Here is an 18,992-nt window from a genome sequence, read left to right as displayed (position 1 = left end):
TACCTGATCATAATGATTTGTTTTGATTTTCGGCTTTCAGGCGTGTGGTAAATATATTCCTCAACATAACCCAGCTGGGCTTCTGCTGCGTGTACTTTGTGTTCCTCAGTGACAATGTCAAACAGGTGAGAGATCTTTAAATGCAGAAGATTTGAATAAAGGTTTTGTCCACATTAAAATAATAAACTTTACTATCATATTATTAAATGAGTATCCAGTGAAAACAGTAGTTTCTGTTGGCCAGTTGGTTGAACGTGATCGTAAGATGCCAAAGTCAATGGTTTCATTTGCGTAGAATGTATAAACTTCTAAAAATATTTGCCCTAAATGCATTGTCTCTTTTGGACAAAAGCTTATGGATAAAATGTAAATGCTTCAAAAAATGCTGAGTGATTTTGTTTTCACCACAAGTGGGCAGCATTGCCTTTCACTTCATTTCACTTCACTTCATATAAACCACCTGTGTTTGCTTCTCCCCAACAAAAAGATGTTCTTCCTTTTTTCATTTTGAACCTACAGATGAAAAATTCTTTCAGTACAATCTGTCATATTGTTATTGCCATAAATGAATCTTTTCATTGTAGGTGGTTGAGACTGCCAATGCGACAAGAGTGAACTGCCACAACAACGAGACCGCAGTGACCGTCCCCAGCTACGACTCTCGCCTCTACATGCTCTTCTTCCTTCCCTTTATCATCGTGTTGGTGTTTATCCGCAATCTCAAGTACTTGGCTCCTCTGTCGTTTGTAGCAAACATTTCCATGTGTGTCAGCCTGGTCCTCATATACTACTACTGTCTGACGGTAAGACACATTAAACACGTAACACACACTCAGAGTGCACAAAATATGTTGAAAATGAATCTTTGTTGCATACATTGCTTCATTATTTATTGTAAATAGTGTCATATATGATACATACTTTAGCCCACAATACAATTGAGCAGTCCAAAAAAATATTTGAACACTTAAAGGAGAATTTTTTTGTACATTTGGAGTGCTGTCAGTACAGAGAACAACGACAAAAATCGGTGTTGCCTACACCGTGTTATCCTCTTTTTAAAATTTGCACCCTGTTGACTTCAATGGGGCAAGTTTTAAACCTGCTTTTAGCCTCTTAAAATCCTTGATGTGTCATTACAAGTGCACAGCTATTGTGAGTGATTCCTTCAGAGTGATCACGGGTGAATCTGACTGCAGTAGATGTGAAAGATATGAATAAAAAATGATATTTATTCAGCCAGCGCACATACCTGTATTTACATCCTGTTTTCGGTCGAAGTCCATAGTAATCGATTGTCGAGTTCACGTGCATAATTTTAGTACCTATGATCACGCGCGTGAACTCGACAATCGACTACTGTGGACTTCGACCGAAAACAGGATGTAAATACAGGTATGTGCGCTGGCTGAATAAATATCATTTTTATTCATATCTTTCACATCTACTGCAGTCAGATTCACCCGTGTTAACTCTAAAGGAATCACACACATGACCTGTGCACTTGTAATGACACATCAAGGATGTTAAGAGGCTAAAAGCAGGTTTAAAACTTGCCCCATTGAAGTCAACAGGGTGCAAATTTTAAAAAGAGGATAGCACGGTGTAGGCAACACCGATTTTTGTCGTTGTTCTCTGTATTGACAGCACTCCAAATGTACAAAAAATTGACCGGAGTTCTCCTTTAAGCCACACTTTGTATGAATGTAATTGCATTATATAACAAAGTATTAATCCAATTGGTATTTATTTTAGACACATTTATAGCACAGACACACTTTTCAGGCAAACCATTTTTTTTTATTTTTTTTTAGTTTTGGTCACACTTTATGTTAGTTGTCTTTAACTACTATGTACTTACATCATACATTGTTTTTTGTTTTTTTTGTAGGTTCAATGTACTTATTGTGTTCATGTATTGCAAAACACTGCTACACTTTATTTTATGGTGTCTGTGTTACAGTGTAACTACACATTTAGGCTGTGAAGTAATAATTAACTACATGTTCCAACTATTGGTTTAGGATTGGGGTTTGGTTTATGGTTAGTTGCATGTAATTATGCATAATAGTTATTACTATAGTAACTTACATGTAACATGTAACAAGGACAATATAAAATAAAGTGTTACCCAAAACGTTGCTATTGAGATGGGATACCGGTAAGGTTAGGCACAGTTTTAGTGGTCTGGTTAGGTTTAAGGGTGGGTTAAGGACTAAGGGAAGGATCATAAGTACTAAAAGAAATTAATTACAGCTGTAAATACATGCAGGTATTTTTGAAATATAAGTTCAACATAAAAACCTGCAGTATTTACAGTAAAGTTACTTTTAAATGTAGTGTGTTACAATATTGTGTTACCCCCTAAGAAAAGTAACTAATTGCATTACTTAGTTACTTTTTACAGAAAGTAATGTTACTTTACTTTTGTGTTACTTTTTCTCACCTGGGCTAGACTTCCTTGTTTGTTTTTTAATAACAACAGGCAAATATAAAGGCCTTTTCACACCAAAAGTGAAATGAATAATCCTCAGACTGAAGGAAATGCAAATTCATGCCTGTACAGTAGATACAATAAATGAGAGACTTGCGTTACTTATTTGAAAAAGTAACTCAGATATTTTGTTTGTAATTTAAAAGTAGTTATACATTACGTGTTACTAGTTACATGAATATCTGATTTCGTAGCTCTTGTTACTTGTAACGTTCCCCCTAACACTGAAACCATAAGTGTATGTACACTATAAGTGCATTGTATCAAATGATTAATTTAAATGTTACTACATAGTAGTTAAAAACACTTGAAATAATACAACAATAGATCCTCTGCTCCAAGCAATTTTCAGGACCAAGCCTTCTCCCCTGGGCTGCTGATTCAGTCTCAAGTGTTATGGATGTAGAGTTAAATGACAGGGTTCAGGGTTGTTTTTCAGAGCCCATTTCCTATTGAACAGCTTTAAATCAGACCCTCCGCCTGCAATTGGCAAGGCAGCTACTGAGAAACGAGCAAGTGGGTAACACAATTTCTCAGTAAGGGAACAAACTTTGTCATGGTTGAAACAGCAAGAGGAAGTTGCATGGCTGAAGATTGCAAATTGGTTTGTTGTTCGCAAAATCATTTTTTGTGAACAGTCAGGGATTTCAAGATTGCTTACAGAGCTGCAAAAAGGAGACAAAATGTTCCTCTAAAAGCATCTTGAACCCGAACAGCACATCATAAGATCACTGTAAATTCTGTGGTTTACCATCATGATTTTATTTGCATAACATTTATGCTCTAAAACATTATTTAAAATCAGTCTGATTTATAGTGTCCCAAAAGTATGAGACTTTGTAAATCTAAATCAGATCATCATATACTGTAGTCAGAGATTTTAACAGTTTTAAACCCAAAGTTGAGTTATAATGAATAATTAATAAGAAATATTTAAGATATTAACCATTTAACTACTGTATATATTTAAGTTAAATTGTAAAAAAAAACAAAAACAACTTTGATTCAGCAAGGATGCATTAAATTGGTCAAAAGTGACGATAAAGACATTTATAATGTTGCAAAAGTTTTTGATTTTAAATAGAACTTCTGTTCTTTTGAACTTACTTTTTATTAAAGAATGAAAAAAATAGTATCACAAATAAATAAAGCAGCACAACTGTTTTCAACATTGATAGTAATAAGAAACGAAGAATGGAGTAATGATGGCGAAAAGTCAGATTTGCCATCACAGGAATAAATGAATTTTTTTATATATATTTAAATAGAGAAGAGTTAGTTGAAATTAGAAGTGGAAATTTCACAATGTTACTGTATTTTTGGTCAAATAAATGTAGCTTTGGTGAGCATAAGAGACTTAAAAAATTTACTTTGTATGATAGTGTATATAAGTATACTTAAATATAATTGTAAAAAATTTCAATAAACCGGAGACTGCAAAGAAGCAGCTTTTTCTTGGTCTCAGGCTTTTGGACCTCACTATATATTCATGAAATATTCTCAGTGTCACAGACTGCCAGGCATGTTTTCATATTCTTGTTTTGCATCGTCAGAATATCCCGTACCCCATCAACCTCCCGCTGGCGGGACGGGCAGTTGACTATCCTCTCTTTTTTGGAACGGCAATATTCGCCTTTGAGGGAATCGGAGTTGTAAGTTTTTCTTTTGCTCTGTTATTTTGTTTGTCACCAAAGAAGTATTATTCAGCTGAAAAAAGATGTCGCTCTCGATCTTCATCATTTGCAGGTGCTACCACTTGAGAATAAGATGCAGAATCCTAGAAAGTTCCCCATGGTTCTGTATCTTGGCATGGGCATCGTCACCAGCCTCTACATCTCCCTGGGCACCATCGGCTACATTGGCTTTGGAGAGCAAATTCGGGGCAGCATCACATTAAACTTACCGTTGTGCTGGTGAGTGCCAGGGAATCTGTAATGTGTATTGTCTTGTAGTCACACTTTTTTATTTAGATTTTGTTGATGATGATGAAAAAGAATCACATAAACTGAAATTATTCGAGACTTCAGGGTTTCTAGGTTGAGCATCAGTTAGTCTAATCATTTTATTAATGCATTACTATCACGCTCATATCCATTACCCATATTTACAAAGCGGATGAAAAATGGATCAACAATTTTTTTTTTTTTTCATGGAAGTGTTGCTCGTTCAAAAGTTTGAGGTAAATACGATTTTATAATATATATCTTTTTTAAAGAAAATAATGTTTTTATTCTGCAAGGACACATTAAATGGATCAAAAGTGATAGTAAAGACATTTTTTTAAAGAAATGAATATATTCATTCAGCAAGGATGCATAAAATTTTCTATTTTAAATAAATTCTGTGCTTTTGAACTTTCTATTCATCAAAGAATCCTGAAAAAATGTCAGTTTCCACAAAAATATTTAACACCGTAATTGTTTTCTACTGATAATAATAAGAAATGTTTCTTGAGCAGCAAGCAAATCATCATATTAGAATGATTTCTGAAGGATCATGTGACACCGAAGACTGGAGTAATGATGCTGAAAATGCAGCTTTGTCATCACAGGAATAAAATGCATTTATATACAAATTGTAATAATATTCAAAACATTGTTCCATTTTTGTTCAAATAAATGCAGCCTTGGTGAGCATAAGAGACTTCTTTCAAAAGCTTGATTTTTCCCAAAAATCACACTGACCCTAAACTTTTGAAAGGTAGCTTGACATAAATGACTGCAGAAATAAGAAATGCATGTAATGTGTGTCTGTTCTGTAGGTTATATCAGGTCGTGAAGCTGCTATACTCTTTCGGCATCTACATCACCTACGCTCTGCAGTTCTACGTGTCAGCAGAAATCCTGATCCCGCCGGCGGTGGCGCGCTGCGGTCCCAGGTGGGCGGTGATGGTGGACCTCAGCATCCGCGTGGCTCTCGTAGGCCTCACATGTGAGTCGTGCTGCTACAGAAACACCTTGACACACCTCTTCACTCCAGCAGTCTTTCAGCCAAATCCATCAGCCATTGGACCGCTCGCGTCATAAGTCAGGAGCGTTTTCAACGGCTCATTTGCTTGGGCACACGTCCATGCGAGTGTCAAACGTCTCCTTTTCACCGCGACTCGAGGTTGTTCAGGCACGTCGCATGGCATTTGTCATTGTTAGATGAAGTCTATTTTTACCTTTTGTCACTTTTTCTGAAATAAGCCAAACCTTGAACACAACACTGCCCTACAAAGCCAGAAGACCTTAACTCGCTAGAGTGTGGAACTGAGAAAAAGGACTTTAAAGATTTTTAGTTGTCCAGCCAAATTAATTATAGGTAGGACACTGGAAATCTGGCAATTAGATGTTTTAGTAAAAAAATCTTGAGCTCAAACTTGACTTTTGACCACTATTTTGACGTTATATTGTATATAATATATATCGTCGTTGTATTGTCTGCAAAAAGCGAGAAGTCACACCAAGGCAAATTCCAGTAACTTCCACATTATCAATATTTGGTTGCTGATCACCATTTACAAAATCATTATAGTAACACCTGTATAAAATCTAGGGATCATGGAATTTATTTTGGATGATTTACAATTGCTTTGTTACATGGAGCAGTTTGGTAGCCTATTCCTTATACTGTCTGACCTAATAGGCCTATTTATGCTATAGGCTGCTACCTAGCTAAATTAAGTAGTAGTCTAATACATATTTCCATACATATATCATTTTCCTTCGAGAGCAATGGGCCATCCTTAAATGCTATTAGTAAAAACAACCACTCAACTATTTGCTTTACCTACACTTTTATTCCGGTATCGTGTGTGTCAGAAGTGCTTCAGTGACAGATGTATGACACAGGCTACACCGTAATTTAAACACAGCAAACTTTAATGGACGGTAAAATAAAGGCACAATGCAGTAACTCCAGGACGGCACAGTAACTTCTAAACAACGGCTAACAATAGCAGAGTACCCTAACTCAATTTGAGCATCCCAAACAAAGGCAGAGAACAGTAACTGGTGTGTTCTGCCTTGGTTTCTCCTGTTCTTTTGGAAGTTACTGTTAAGTCAACCCATTATTTTCTCGAAAAAACTACGGAATTGACTCAAGATACTTATTCACATGATAAAGGAGATCTTATATGTCCCAAAAATATCAATAACAAATTTGCAACCAAAAATTAACTTGTTTACTGTCTTTTGCCTTTGTAGGGCAGAACAGAGAATGTTTTCGGCGTGTGACTCAGCCCTGTGATAGATATTCGGATGGAGTGCTGAAAGTAAATGAGCTCTGTGTTTTGTTTGGACAATGTAGGGGGGTTGGAGAAGGTGGTCAGGTAATTTAGTGGACATGAAAGCGTGCCTCTTTTGCTGTAGATGAAGGTTTAGCTTCTTTTTTTTAAATATCCGTGAATGTCATGTGCTTGATCAAACCACTCTACTTTCAGCACAACAGCTACAAAATCCCAGACCTTTAAATGTATTTTTAGAAATATCCGGGGTTAGTCTTTTTTATTTTTTTTAGCAGTTGTATTGATTTCCCTTGAAACCCGAGGTTCTTAATTCCTGTTTGACAGGTGAGGTGGCCGTTCTGCTCTGACAGTGTTTTCTTCACTAGGAGGCAGTCTTGAACACTGCTTCCACTTACATGAGCAGCCTGTTAATCTTAATATACTTTACTCAGTCTCAAGTGTCACATGGCAACCAAACATGTTGACTACATATTAATGCATTTTTCAAATATTCGTCAAATCAAACAAACCAAAAGCTGAACAAACTAGCAGCCGAAGAGTGTTTCTCTTGTTAAAATCAGGGTTGTATTCTAGCAGGTCAATTGTAGGGTGTAAGGACTTTGATTATGGGTTGTTCAGCTTTCCGAATATTAATCACACACAGGATGCGAGTATGAGGTGAAGATGTCGTCAAAGCACCTTCACAGTTCATCATGCTTTGCGTCGGGCAGTTACAAATGGGCATGTCCAGGAGTACCTAATCAAAGCTTGTGCTGACCGCAATCTGTTGTCATTTTCTCAGAATGATGATACATTTTCAGATGGTCTTCAGCTTCCAGACATTTTTAGCTGTTCATCACGCCCTCCATTTGAAAGTCACTGACTTCTGGTCAAGATTGTGTAGCCAGGAAAAAATGTTGTGCTTTACATGGTTAAGTTGACAGTCACAGCTGTCATAATGTGTACGTCTGCCTGATTTTTTTTATCACTGCAAAAAAGAAATATCATAATCCATATTTTTGTCTTGTTTCCTTAAAACAAGATAAAGGTACTTAAGGAGCAAAACGCCATAAAATTGCTAAATTGATAACTGATTCAAAAATATAGTACCTTTCAAAAGTTTGGGGTCGGTGAGATTTCTTTCTTTTTTTTTAAAGAAATTAATACTTTTATTCAGCAAGGATACATTAAATTGATTAAAAGTAATGTGACAAAATATTTCTTTTTCAAATAAATGCTGTTCTTTTGAAGGGAAAAAACTTAATTCAAGATATATTTGCTGATACAAGTATTAATATGCAATTTTTCCTTGTCTTTGAAACGTGACATTGCCATATCTTGAACTTCCTCGTTGCGACAACCTCTCGATGCCTCAGTCTTTGTGTTTTCCAACTTTTGTCCTGGTTTGCAGCTTCGCCTGAAGTTTTCAGTCCATTTGGATGATCTCAGTGTAAGCACAGAATAAAGCATAGCGTTCTTCTGTCTGCTCAGCAGTTTGCATCAATATTCACTCAGTAGCATTTGCATCTTAACTTTTTTTATTCTGAAACCAAATTCAAACACTGGAGACTCTCTGCATTGAGGGCAGACAGGACGTAGTTGAGAGTGCCTTTGTCTTGAAGTTGGAGAGACCAAGACTGTGACGTCTCATTTGTAGGTCTCCAGAGAGAAGCTAGTGGGCTTCATCTAGCACACAGAGCTGAGGCTCTTCTTCCACCTCGTGTGATCACAAGTGCATGCAGAATCCATCAAAGGCCAACAGCGGCTGTACTGTGCTGATAGTGTGGATTCAATAAGCATGCGTTGCAGAGAATAACGTTAGAAGACAAGAACACTGTGTTTGACAAGAGGACTAATCCTTTACCCTTGAGGGGCTTCACTGCTGTGCCGACTGACATACAGGTGGCATATTCAACATGTTTATAGAGCTGCTTGTGCAAATGAAAAACATCACTTCAAAAGATTTGTGATCGGTTACAAAACATGCACATTTATACACATACACGGCACAAACATCAGCACACAAAATCCAAATATGTATAGAGAGCGGTATTAGTTGTCATTGTAAAGTTGTCATAAGGGCTGTATTTAAAGTGTGTTTTAAAGGGGTGGTATAATGCCCTTTTCACAAGATGTAAAAAAGTCTTTGATGTCCCCAGAGTGTGTATGGGAAGATTTAGTTCAAAATACCCCACAGATATTTTTATATAGCATGTTAAAATTGTCACTTTTTGAGGGTGAGCAAAAACGCACCCTTTTGTGTCTGTTCCTTTAAATGCAAATGAGCTGATGCTCCCAGCACAGAGGGCGGAGCTTCAAGAGCTCGTCCTTTTACCTCACACTGACATGCACTGAAAATTTCACAGTTTTAGCCTTTTATGTTCAAACCGAAGTCAGAAAGATGGAGAGAGACGCACAAAGTAGTGACGACATGTAGACAACATTTCTGAATGGTTAGTTGGTGAGTTTATGTAGCTTATGTGTAGTTATCTTCTAGTCATTGATTAGCATATTCTGTCTTGATAATCTATAAATCGCGTTCCCTGGGGCGGGTTTATGTAAATTTTAGGGTTGGTGATGTCACTAACCCGGGACTCGGGAGGAATGTCGTGTAGTCCCTACCAGACGTTTGTTGTAGTCCTTAAAAAGCAGGTTCTTTAAAAGCAAATATCTCCCTTTGCTTTGAACTTTAAGCGTTGTAACTTTGCAGATGTTGTTTATGCTCAAACAGCAACATTACACACTAACTGAAGTTAGAAAAGTCAAATCACATTTAACCACCCCTTTAAGTGATTTTATATAATTTATTAACTATAATATATCACTGGCCACTTTATTAGCTACACCTTGCTAGTATTGGGTTGGACTCTTTTATGTTCAGAACTGCCTTAATTCTTCTTGGCATAGATTCAACAAGGTCCTGGAAACATTCCTTAGAGATTGTGGTCCATATTGACATGATAGCATCATGCAGTTGCTGATTTTTTGGCCGCACATCCAAGATGTGAATCTCCCGGTGCCATCAAAGGTGCTCTATTTGATTAAGATCTGGTGACTGTGGAGGCCACCTAAGTAGTGAACTCATTGTCATGTTCAAGAAACCAGTTGGAGATGATTTTAGCTTTGTGACATGGTGCGTTTTCCTGCAGGAAGTAGCCATCAGAAGATGGCATGGTGGTCATAAATGGATGAACATCGTCAACAACAATACTCATATAAAGGGGTCATATAATGCCATTTTTGTACAAGCTAATATGATTCTTTAGGGTTTAAATTAAAAGTTTGTAATATACTTTAATTAAAAATTCTCATTAGTATTGTAAGAAAACACTCATTTTACCTGGTCAAAAACAGCTCTGTTTTCAGCACGCCGTTTCAGTGCATGTGTCTTTAAATGATAATGAGCTTTGCTCGCCCCGCCCCTCTGTTCTGTGGGTACACCGTTTGAAATAATAACACAATATCCATAACGCCTTTTTCATTATAAACGTGGGATTATGAATTATATTGAGAACGTCGTACATAGAAAACATGCTGTAATGTACCCTGAGTGTAAACCTTAGACACATTCATCTGAAGCCTGCAGCAAGGTTTGCAAATTTGCAAAGATTAATATAAATATTAATATAAAGGTTAATAAAACATTACACTCACTTCTGGAGGTTCAGCAGGAACACGTTGGTACCGATCCGTTTTTTCTCGTTTGTAAAGCTGTCTGGTGTGAAATGATTTGCGCAAACATGAAAGCATGGATGATCGTGGGGAATCCCCGTGAGGGAATCCCCGCGTCAATCCTTTGGGCATATCCCTTCAAAAACAAAACTCGGCCACTGCGTCTTCAACGGTTCGGATTTAGGAACATCAAAATGACTGCTGTGTTCCTTATTACACCGAAGAACAATCGCAGAGGCCATTCTGCTCATAGACAGCGCTCCAGTGAGGGTATCAACAATGACGCGCGGACTATGATGACAGACAGCTCCTCACGAGCGAGGGCGGGTCTGTGTTGAAACGCTGCTGTCACTCACCAATCGTGGGAGGGGCGTCGATTTTGTGACGTCACAAAATCGAACAGCTTGATTCAGGAGAGGGTCAAACATACAAGGAGATTAAAAAAAAACACTGGATGGATTTTTATCATTTTATGATGGTTGTGTACAGGCACTGCCAACACACATTTCAGTACAATCAACTTGTAAAAGTGCATGTACCATTATATGACCCCTTTAATCTGCATTTAAATGATGCTCAAAAGGTACTAAGGGGCCCAAAGCTTGCCAATAAAATATCCACTACACCATTACACCATCAACAGCAGCCTGAACCATTCATACACTGAAAAAAAGATTTGTTGAAATTATTCAATTGTTTTATCGTAAGTGGTTGCAATCAATTGATTTTATCTACATTTAAACAAATGCATTAAGTTGAACTTTATCAATTTTATTTAGTTACCATAGTATATATATATTTTTTTATTCCACCCCTATTTATTTGTTACTTCTACTTAACACATTTAGTTGAACTTAACCAATTTTATTTATATACATTAGTATAAAACATTTTATAATTCCACCCCTGTTTGATTTGTTACTTCTACTTAAATTATTTATTTCTTATTTATTTATTGTTCAAAATTATTCAGCTTAATCCACTAGTTAAACATATGCAGCAGTATTTAATTGACAGTATGAGGTTGTTAAACGTCTTTCAAATACACACAGACATTTTTTTAATCTTATCTTTAATGACTGCCATAAAAAATAAAATAGTGAACATGTTTAATAACAGTCAGATTCTTTGTGGGTACAACACCTTTTCTGTAGTCATGTTAAAAACTCATATTGTACAATTGGCCATATAAATATCCAGCATATCAACATTGCCCTAATGTGGCAATAGGCCACAATACATTTGTTTGTGAATCCCTAATACAGCAGTGCTAAAACTCACTTAAATAACATTGCATGTAAAAAAACAAACAAACAAACAAACAAACAAAAAAACCTTAGTAACAGGCATTTGTTTGTGAATCATTAAAAAATGTGTGCTAAAACTGTGAGTTTTTCAGAATCCATCTGCATGAGGACTTTCTGAAGAAATTCATAGTAGTATTTTAGTTATTTTAGGTATGCCAAAAGAACTAATGTTGTTACGCTACATCCTTATGCATCGCTTTCTGCCAGGACGTTTACAGACTTTTTCCCAAATCACGGAAGTGACCTCGGCGTCCGGGTTAGCAGTAGCACAAGCCATCAGGCAAGTGTTATTTAAATAAACTCCTGATGTACTTACAAACTTTCCAATGCCTCGTTTTATGAGTACAGAACCTATTTGTACTACTGTATAAGTTTGGTACTATTCCAGGCATTATTAGTGGGAAAATTTACGAGATACATCATCGGATCCATTAGCGCCGGCACTAAGCCATCCGGCTAATATCTCTAAATAAGCTCTAACTTTAATAATGCTCAACCAAGGGAAAAAAGGCTTCTGGCGGGTGTTTGGATCGAGGTCATGGTGCAAAGGACCCTAGGTTGAATTAACTCCAAACCATCCCTTTAAGCTCAGATTGCACCCAACATCAATGCACAGGCTTGTGCAACAGATTTGATCTCCTCAAGAATCATTACTCCGTCAACAACATCTCCAATATTGTCATAGTCTCCAAGAACTGCTCCTTCCTTTTTAATCATGCATATGCCCATGGTGATGTTTGTCAGGTCAGCCAAGAAGTCATCTCTTTGATTGTCCTATAGTTAAATAAAAAGAAACTGTTATTAGACATTATTTTTGATTCATAACTGTTTGTCAAGTCTATACAATCAATGGTATTTTTTAAATTAACTTTTTACAAAACAGACAACTGATGGACTCATACACAACTATTAAAAAGGGTGCACTATGTGCCACTATTGCTTTGTTACAGATCGTTTGATTATGGTTGGAAAAATGCCTTTTATTTCTAAATTATGACAATTTTTGATGTAAAAATCATACTAACATTATAAGTGCAACCCAGGAAACATTATAAAATAATGCAGTTAATGACTCCTTTAAGTCAACAGACTGTTTACTATAATGAGTGGTGATGCATAATATAAAATTACTTACTGTGCAAATCGTTGGAATAAAACTCCAGCTTCACGTCCAATGTCAACCTATGCTACAAAAAAAAAGTCAACAGATTGTTTACTCTATTGATGATGCCCCATAATGAAATATTACTTACTGTGAAAATTGTTGGAACAGAACTCTGGGACTGGGCTGAAAATGTGAACCTGGAAACTCTGCGTGTAGAGAGCACCTCAAATGAAAGCAAGCATACAGTGATTATTACTGCTAGTTCAAGATATATACATACCACACCATTAAAGCTAGCAAAAATGTTTCAGTAATAAATATAATTGCATTAATCATATTGATCATAATTTCAGTTACATAATTACAGGATCCCAATTGTTAACTTCACTAAAAAGATTCAGAAATCCAATGCTATAATGTGAACTTTACGATAGGAAGAGCTGTGGAAATTCTCTACATATTATAAAATACTACAGCGCAAAAACACACAAACACAGTTGTTGACTGACAAAGTACAAGGAAGCACAATCTAACCCATTATTGCAACTGGAGGTTTTTTTTTTTTGGCAGCGTGCAAACTGTAACGATTAGAGGCCTTTCACACAGAACATGTTTTCCATTCCATTGTTTTTCTATGTATACACACACTAAATTGACATGTTTTAGGCCGTGTGTTCACCGAAGTGTTTTTCAGCCACTGAAAAGCGTCAGGTGCTCAGCTAAAGATGCCCAGCTGCAGGCGCTTTTTTTTTTTTTTTTTTGCTAGCACTGCCATCTGCCAAAGCAAATTGCTCTAGAACAAATAATAGATTATTAAAATAAAATATTACCCTTCCAAAACTATTAATATCTCATGTGTAACCACCAAAGACACATTAGAAGCCGCTGTTCTCGGCGGGTACGGTCGATGACGGCCTGGAGCTCAGAAAATGTTAAAGCAATTTTTAAATAGGATCTATCTTTACAAAAAAACAGCATATTTTAACTTTATAAAGCAACATTTTTACCTAAAAGTATATTCCGTGACATAAAATTGGGAATTATGTGTAAAATTATGTGCGCATGCGACGTAACAGTTAGGCCTATGTGACGGTTGGTGTCTGTGGAAGACATGTTCTGAACCTGAGCAATTTATAATCTTCTTTGTACAATCAACAAATGGTTTATTGTAATAAATAGAGATACATAATATGAAATATTACTTACTGTGCAAATCGATGGATGATAAAATTCTGTGTAGAGAACCAACCCTTTTTTTTTTTTTTTTTACTGACTTTAATTAATTCACATAGCTTGGTTCAAAACACGTAATTCCCATAAAACCAATTATTTATTTTTTTAATAAAGTCAAAAACTAAATTTAAATTAGCAAAATTTCATTATGCTTAATTTAATTGGGGCCATAATAATTTTTTTCAGTGTACATGTCAGGATGAATCCATGCTTTCATGTTGTTTATGCCAAATTCTGACCCTACTATCTGAATGTCACAGCAGAAATAGAGACTCATCAGACCAGGCAAAAATATTGCCCAATTTTGGGGAGCCTGTTCATATTGTAGCCTCAGTTTCCTGTTCTCAGCTGACAGGTGTGGCACTGGTTTGTCTTTCTGCTGCTGTAGCTCATCTGCTTCAAGCTTGACGTGTTGTGAGTTCAGAGTTCAGGTTTTCTGTAGACCTCGGTTGTAACGAGTAGTTATTTGAGTTACTGTGACCTCTGGGATCAACAAGGCATTTTCGCCCACGGAACTGGTTATTTTCTATTTTTTGGACCATTGGTTGTAAACCGCAAAGATGGTTGTGCATGAAAATCCCAGTAGATCAGAAATACTCAGTCCAGCCCGTCTGGCACCAACCATGCCACGTTCAAAGTCACATAAATCACATTTGTTCCCCAATCTGATGCTCACTTTGAACTTTAGCTGATCATCTTGACCTGCCCTGTGTCTCAATGTCCATACTATCCATCCCAACCAGTATGTGAGATTAAAATAAGTGTGCCCCAAAGCATAGTATGTTGAAAAGAGTATGCCAGAAGTCCCCGGATGGTGTACTATTTCCTGTCAAATTTTCGAAGTGTGGATCCGTGCTCACTCTAAAGGCTAATATTGCCCACAACCCAGTGCGCTTTGGAGGAGGAACTACAAACATAAAGTAAAAAGTGTTAAAAAACTACAAAACATGGTGGATATGCGCGACCGACGGTGAGAGGTTTAGATAAAGGTTTGAGTGACTAATCAAAGTTTAACCTGATAAAAAAAAAAAAATTATTTCCTGTCATCCGTGTTATATTTCACATATACAATGTGGACTTTTAGAAAGATCCGTTTGGCCGTGTGTCCCAAAGCTTGTGTACTCTTTTGCTACACATTCAATAGTATCTACTTTTTCTTCACAAATAGAGTACTAACTTTTAGGGCATAGTGTAAGTAGGCGAATTGAGACGCAGCTCATGTCCACATGCCTTAGTGCATTGAGTTGCTGCCATGTGATTGGCTGATAACATATTTGCGTTAATGAGCAGTTGAACAGGTGTACCTAATAAAGTGACTGGTAAGTATATTAATGTTTGATATTTTTGTATGTTATTTTTTACATTTATATTAATATAGATTTTATTATTTGTTTTACTGTTTAAATTGAACTAAAAAGCCCTTAATAGGCTCTTTAAAGGCACACTGTGTAGAAATTGTGTTTTTGTCAAAAAAAATACCCAGTCGTAAATACCCCTCCACCTCCCACCCTGTACACCGGTACCTGCGTTGGGCATGGAACGGGCACAGATAGACTCCAAAGACATGATTATTGCAATTTATCATAATAGTTTGCAAATTGTGCTCGTTTACACTATTTACAACCTCTTCGTTAGGCTTATTTATGTCCTGATAATTATGTGAGATATTGAAAACTGTTCTCATGATAATCGCAAGAATCAACGTCAACAGCGTCGTCTGATATCCCTCAGGACTATGTGATAAATACACCTCACAACACCTGAGTTTAGCTGGCAAACTAGTGCGTGAGGCAAGCTAGGCAATAAAACATAATGCAAAAAACACGCAAGAGAAACGAGTGTTTGTTAGCAAGTCTGTTAACAGCTCTGATAATTGAAAGCTAGCTAGACATATGTGGAAATTATTGGACTGGTCTAATTATCAACAATGGATGAATGAACAGCATGTTAAAAAATGATATACTACAAGCAAGCGCAACAACATACAACATAGATTTATTTACTGGCCACTTCATGCGTTTTCTCAGATTGGATAGCTATCTGATTTATCATAACGATTCCATTTACACCTGGTCACATAAATGTGTTTTTGCGAAACGGATTTAAATCCGATCTTCAATTTCCGAGCTATATGTAGATTTAATGGAGTGCACATCACCGAAAGCAACATATATGAGCTGCATTTTATTGATCATCAGCTAAAATTTCAAAATCAAAGACCGCAATAAGAGAGAGCGGCAACAGCCCTGGTAAGATCATTTCATTTCTTTACTTTTAATGATGATGATTGTGTGTTAAGCGTCTGCTACTTACTTTCACTTTGATTTGCGATAGTTTGCACGTTGGCTTGATGAATAGATGATCAGCTTCTCATCTGCGGTGATGTGTGTTCCAGTAGTGTCGTCATATCTGGCTATAACATATAGCCTTTAACTCCCACACCTTTTTTTTTTTTGTTTGTTTGTTTTTTAGCATTTTTGGGAGGAGTACAATTTCTCCTGCAAGTTCTCCCACTTGGAAATCATGGAGGGGTCTGAAATTGTCATCGTAGGTGCATGTCCACTGTGAGAGACATAATCTAAAAAAAAATCCAGAAATCACAATATATGATTTTTTAACTATTTATTTGTATGATACAGCTGCAAATAAGTATTTGAACACCTGTCTATCAGCTAGAATTCTGACCCTCAAAGACCTGTTAGTCTGCCCTTTAAAATGTCCACTTCCACTCCATTTATTATCCTAAATTAGATGCACCTGTTTGAGGTCGTTAGCTGCATAAAGACACCTCCCCACCCCATACAATCAGTAAGAATCCAACTACTAACATGGCCAAGACCAAAGACCTGTCCAAAGACACTAGAGACAAAATTGTACACCTCCACAAGGCTGGAAAGGGCTACGGGGAAATTGCCAAGCAGCTTGGTGAAAAAAGGTCCACTGTTGGAGCAATCATTAGAAAATGGAAGAAGCTAAACATGACGGTCAATCTCCCTCGTACTGGGGCTCCATGCAAGATCTCACCTCGTGGGGTCTCAATGATCCTAAGAAAGGTGAGAAATCAGCCCAGAACTACACGGGAGGAGCTGGTCAATGACCTGAAAAGAGCTGGGACCACCGTTTCCAAGGTTACTGTTTGTAATACTCTAAGACGTCATGGTTTGAAATCATGCATGGCACGGAAGGTTCCCCTGCTTAAACCAGCACATGTCAAGGCCCGTCTTAAGTTTGCCAATGACCATTTGGATGATCCAGAGGAGTCATGGGAGAAAGTCATGTGGTCAGATGAGACCAAAATAGAACTTTTTGGTCATAATTCCACTAAACGTGTTTGGAGGAAGAAGAATGATGAGTACCATCCCTACTGTGAAGCATGGGGGTGGTAGCATCATGCTTTGGGGGTGTTTTTCTGCACATGGGACAGGGCGACTGCACTGTGTTAAGGAGAGGATGACCGGGGCCATGTATTGCGAGATTTTGGGGAACAACCTCCTTCCCTCAGTTAGAGCATTGAAGATGGGTCGAGGCTTGGTCTTCCAACATGACAATGACCCGAAGCACACAGCCAGGATAACCAAGGAGTGGCTCTGTAAGAAGCATATCAAGGTCCTGGAGTGGCCTAGCCAATCTCCAGACCTAAACCCAATAGAGAATCTTTGGAGGGAGCTCAAACTCCGTGTTTCTCAGCGACAGCCCAGAAACCTGACTGATCTAGAGAAGATCTGTGTGGAGGAGTGGGCCAAAATCCCTCCTGCAGTGTGTGCAAACCTGGTGAAAAACTACAGGAAACATTTGACCTCTGTAATTGCAAACAAAGGCTACTGTACCAAATATTAACATTGATTTTCTCAGGTGTTCAAATACTTATTTGCAGCTGTATCATACAAATACTTTTTTTTAGATTATGTCTCTCACAGTGGACATGCACCTACGATGACAATTTCAGAACCCTCCATGATTTCTAAGTGGGAGAACTTGCAAAATAGCAGGGTGTTCAAATACTTATTTTCCTTACTGTATGTGGTTTCAACAACCAGATGCATTTACACTTGTCCAGTTTCGTCGGGAATGCGTCTCAGACCTCCTCCTGAAGTGGTTTGAGCGATCGGATTCAAATCCGTCTTGAATTCGTTTCGGAGGGCATTTACATCGGATAGCTATCCGATCTGAGATGCATGAGACGCATGAAATGGCCAGGTGTAAACAGCCCCCATGACAAAAACATGCGCACGAAAGCCGAAAACAAACGCTGGTTGGCCTCTCACGTCCAAATTTGAGGAAGTGGTGGGGGAAGTGACGTATGCTGTAAAGCAGTCGAATTTTGTAGTTCTTTTTGTGCTCGGGTTACTACCCGAACCCCGAAGTTACGTAGTGCCAGTAAAAGCAAAACAGACCCCGTCAGGCTATGGCAGACGTCTCATTCAACCTATTGTAAGTCGATGTACCATCACAAGGGTCTTGGTAATATATTATGAAGGTTGAAAAACTACATAGTGTTCCTTTAATGGCAGGCTCCAATGTGACAACTTATAGCTCCATATAGTGGGACATGGTTCATGCAATTGTATGAAAACAAATGAATGCAATCGTACAAATTCATATGAATTAGCCACCAATTTCCCAAAATGTAAAATAGATGGCATGAGATGGCAATTTATAACCTGAAACCCTAACCCTAACCAACGGCTTGCAGTGTGTGTTTCACTACTCACTAATCCTAATCTGTGTGCACTAACTTGGATGCAGAGGACAAATTCTGAGTATGGGTTACCTTTACATGTCACTTACACTAGATTGTGTTATTTCTGCAACACGAAATTTCTGCCCTCTCTAGGCTATCTAGCCTGTCACATTTATCTAGTACTTCAGGCTAATGTTAAAAATAACCAGTTTAGCATCTGTAAATCATATCATTTCACATCCCCTGCTTGTTTTTTGTTGCTCATTTTAATTTGAAAAATTAATGAACAGTTC

At 37.4% G+C, this 18,992-nt stretch overlaps 1 protein-coding gene across 1 annotated transcript in view; it reads left to right on the top strand.

Moving 5' to 3' along the window:
- The window catches only part of slc36a1 (solute carrier family 36 member 1), a 53,632-nt gene that overhangs the window by 9,319 nt on the left and 25,321 nt on the right, over nucleotides 1–18,992 (top strand). Inside the window, exons 7-11 of the mRNA XM_081383576.1 lie at nucleotides 41–125; nucleotides 585–803; nucleotides 4,048–4,146; nucleotides 4,241–4,407; nucleotides 5,256–5,425. Coding sequence (XP_081239702.1) covers nucleotides 41–125; nucleotides 585–803; nucleotides 4,048–4,146; nucleotides 4,241–4,407; nucleotides 5,256–5,425 — 740 coding nt within the window. The remainder of the gene's footprint in view (nucleotides 1–40; nucleotides 126–584; nucleotides 804–4,047; nucleotides 4,147–4,240; nucleotides 4,408–5,255; nucleotides 5,426–18,992) is intronic.

Source organism: Scardinius erythrophthalmus (assembly GCF_964197995.2).
Source record: "Scardinius erythrophthalmus genome assembly, chromosome: 13".
Classification (NCBI taxonomy): Eukaryota; Metazoa; Chordata; class Actinopteri; order Cypriniformes; family Leuciscidae; genus Scardinius; species Scardinius erythrophthalmus.
The sequence above is the reverse complement of the archived record's forward strand: the minus strand, read 5'-3'. Positions and strand labels throughout refer to the sequence as shown.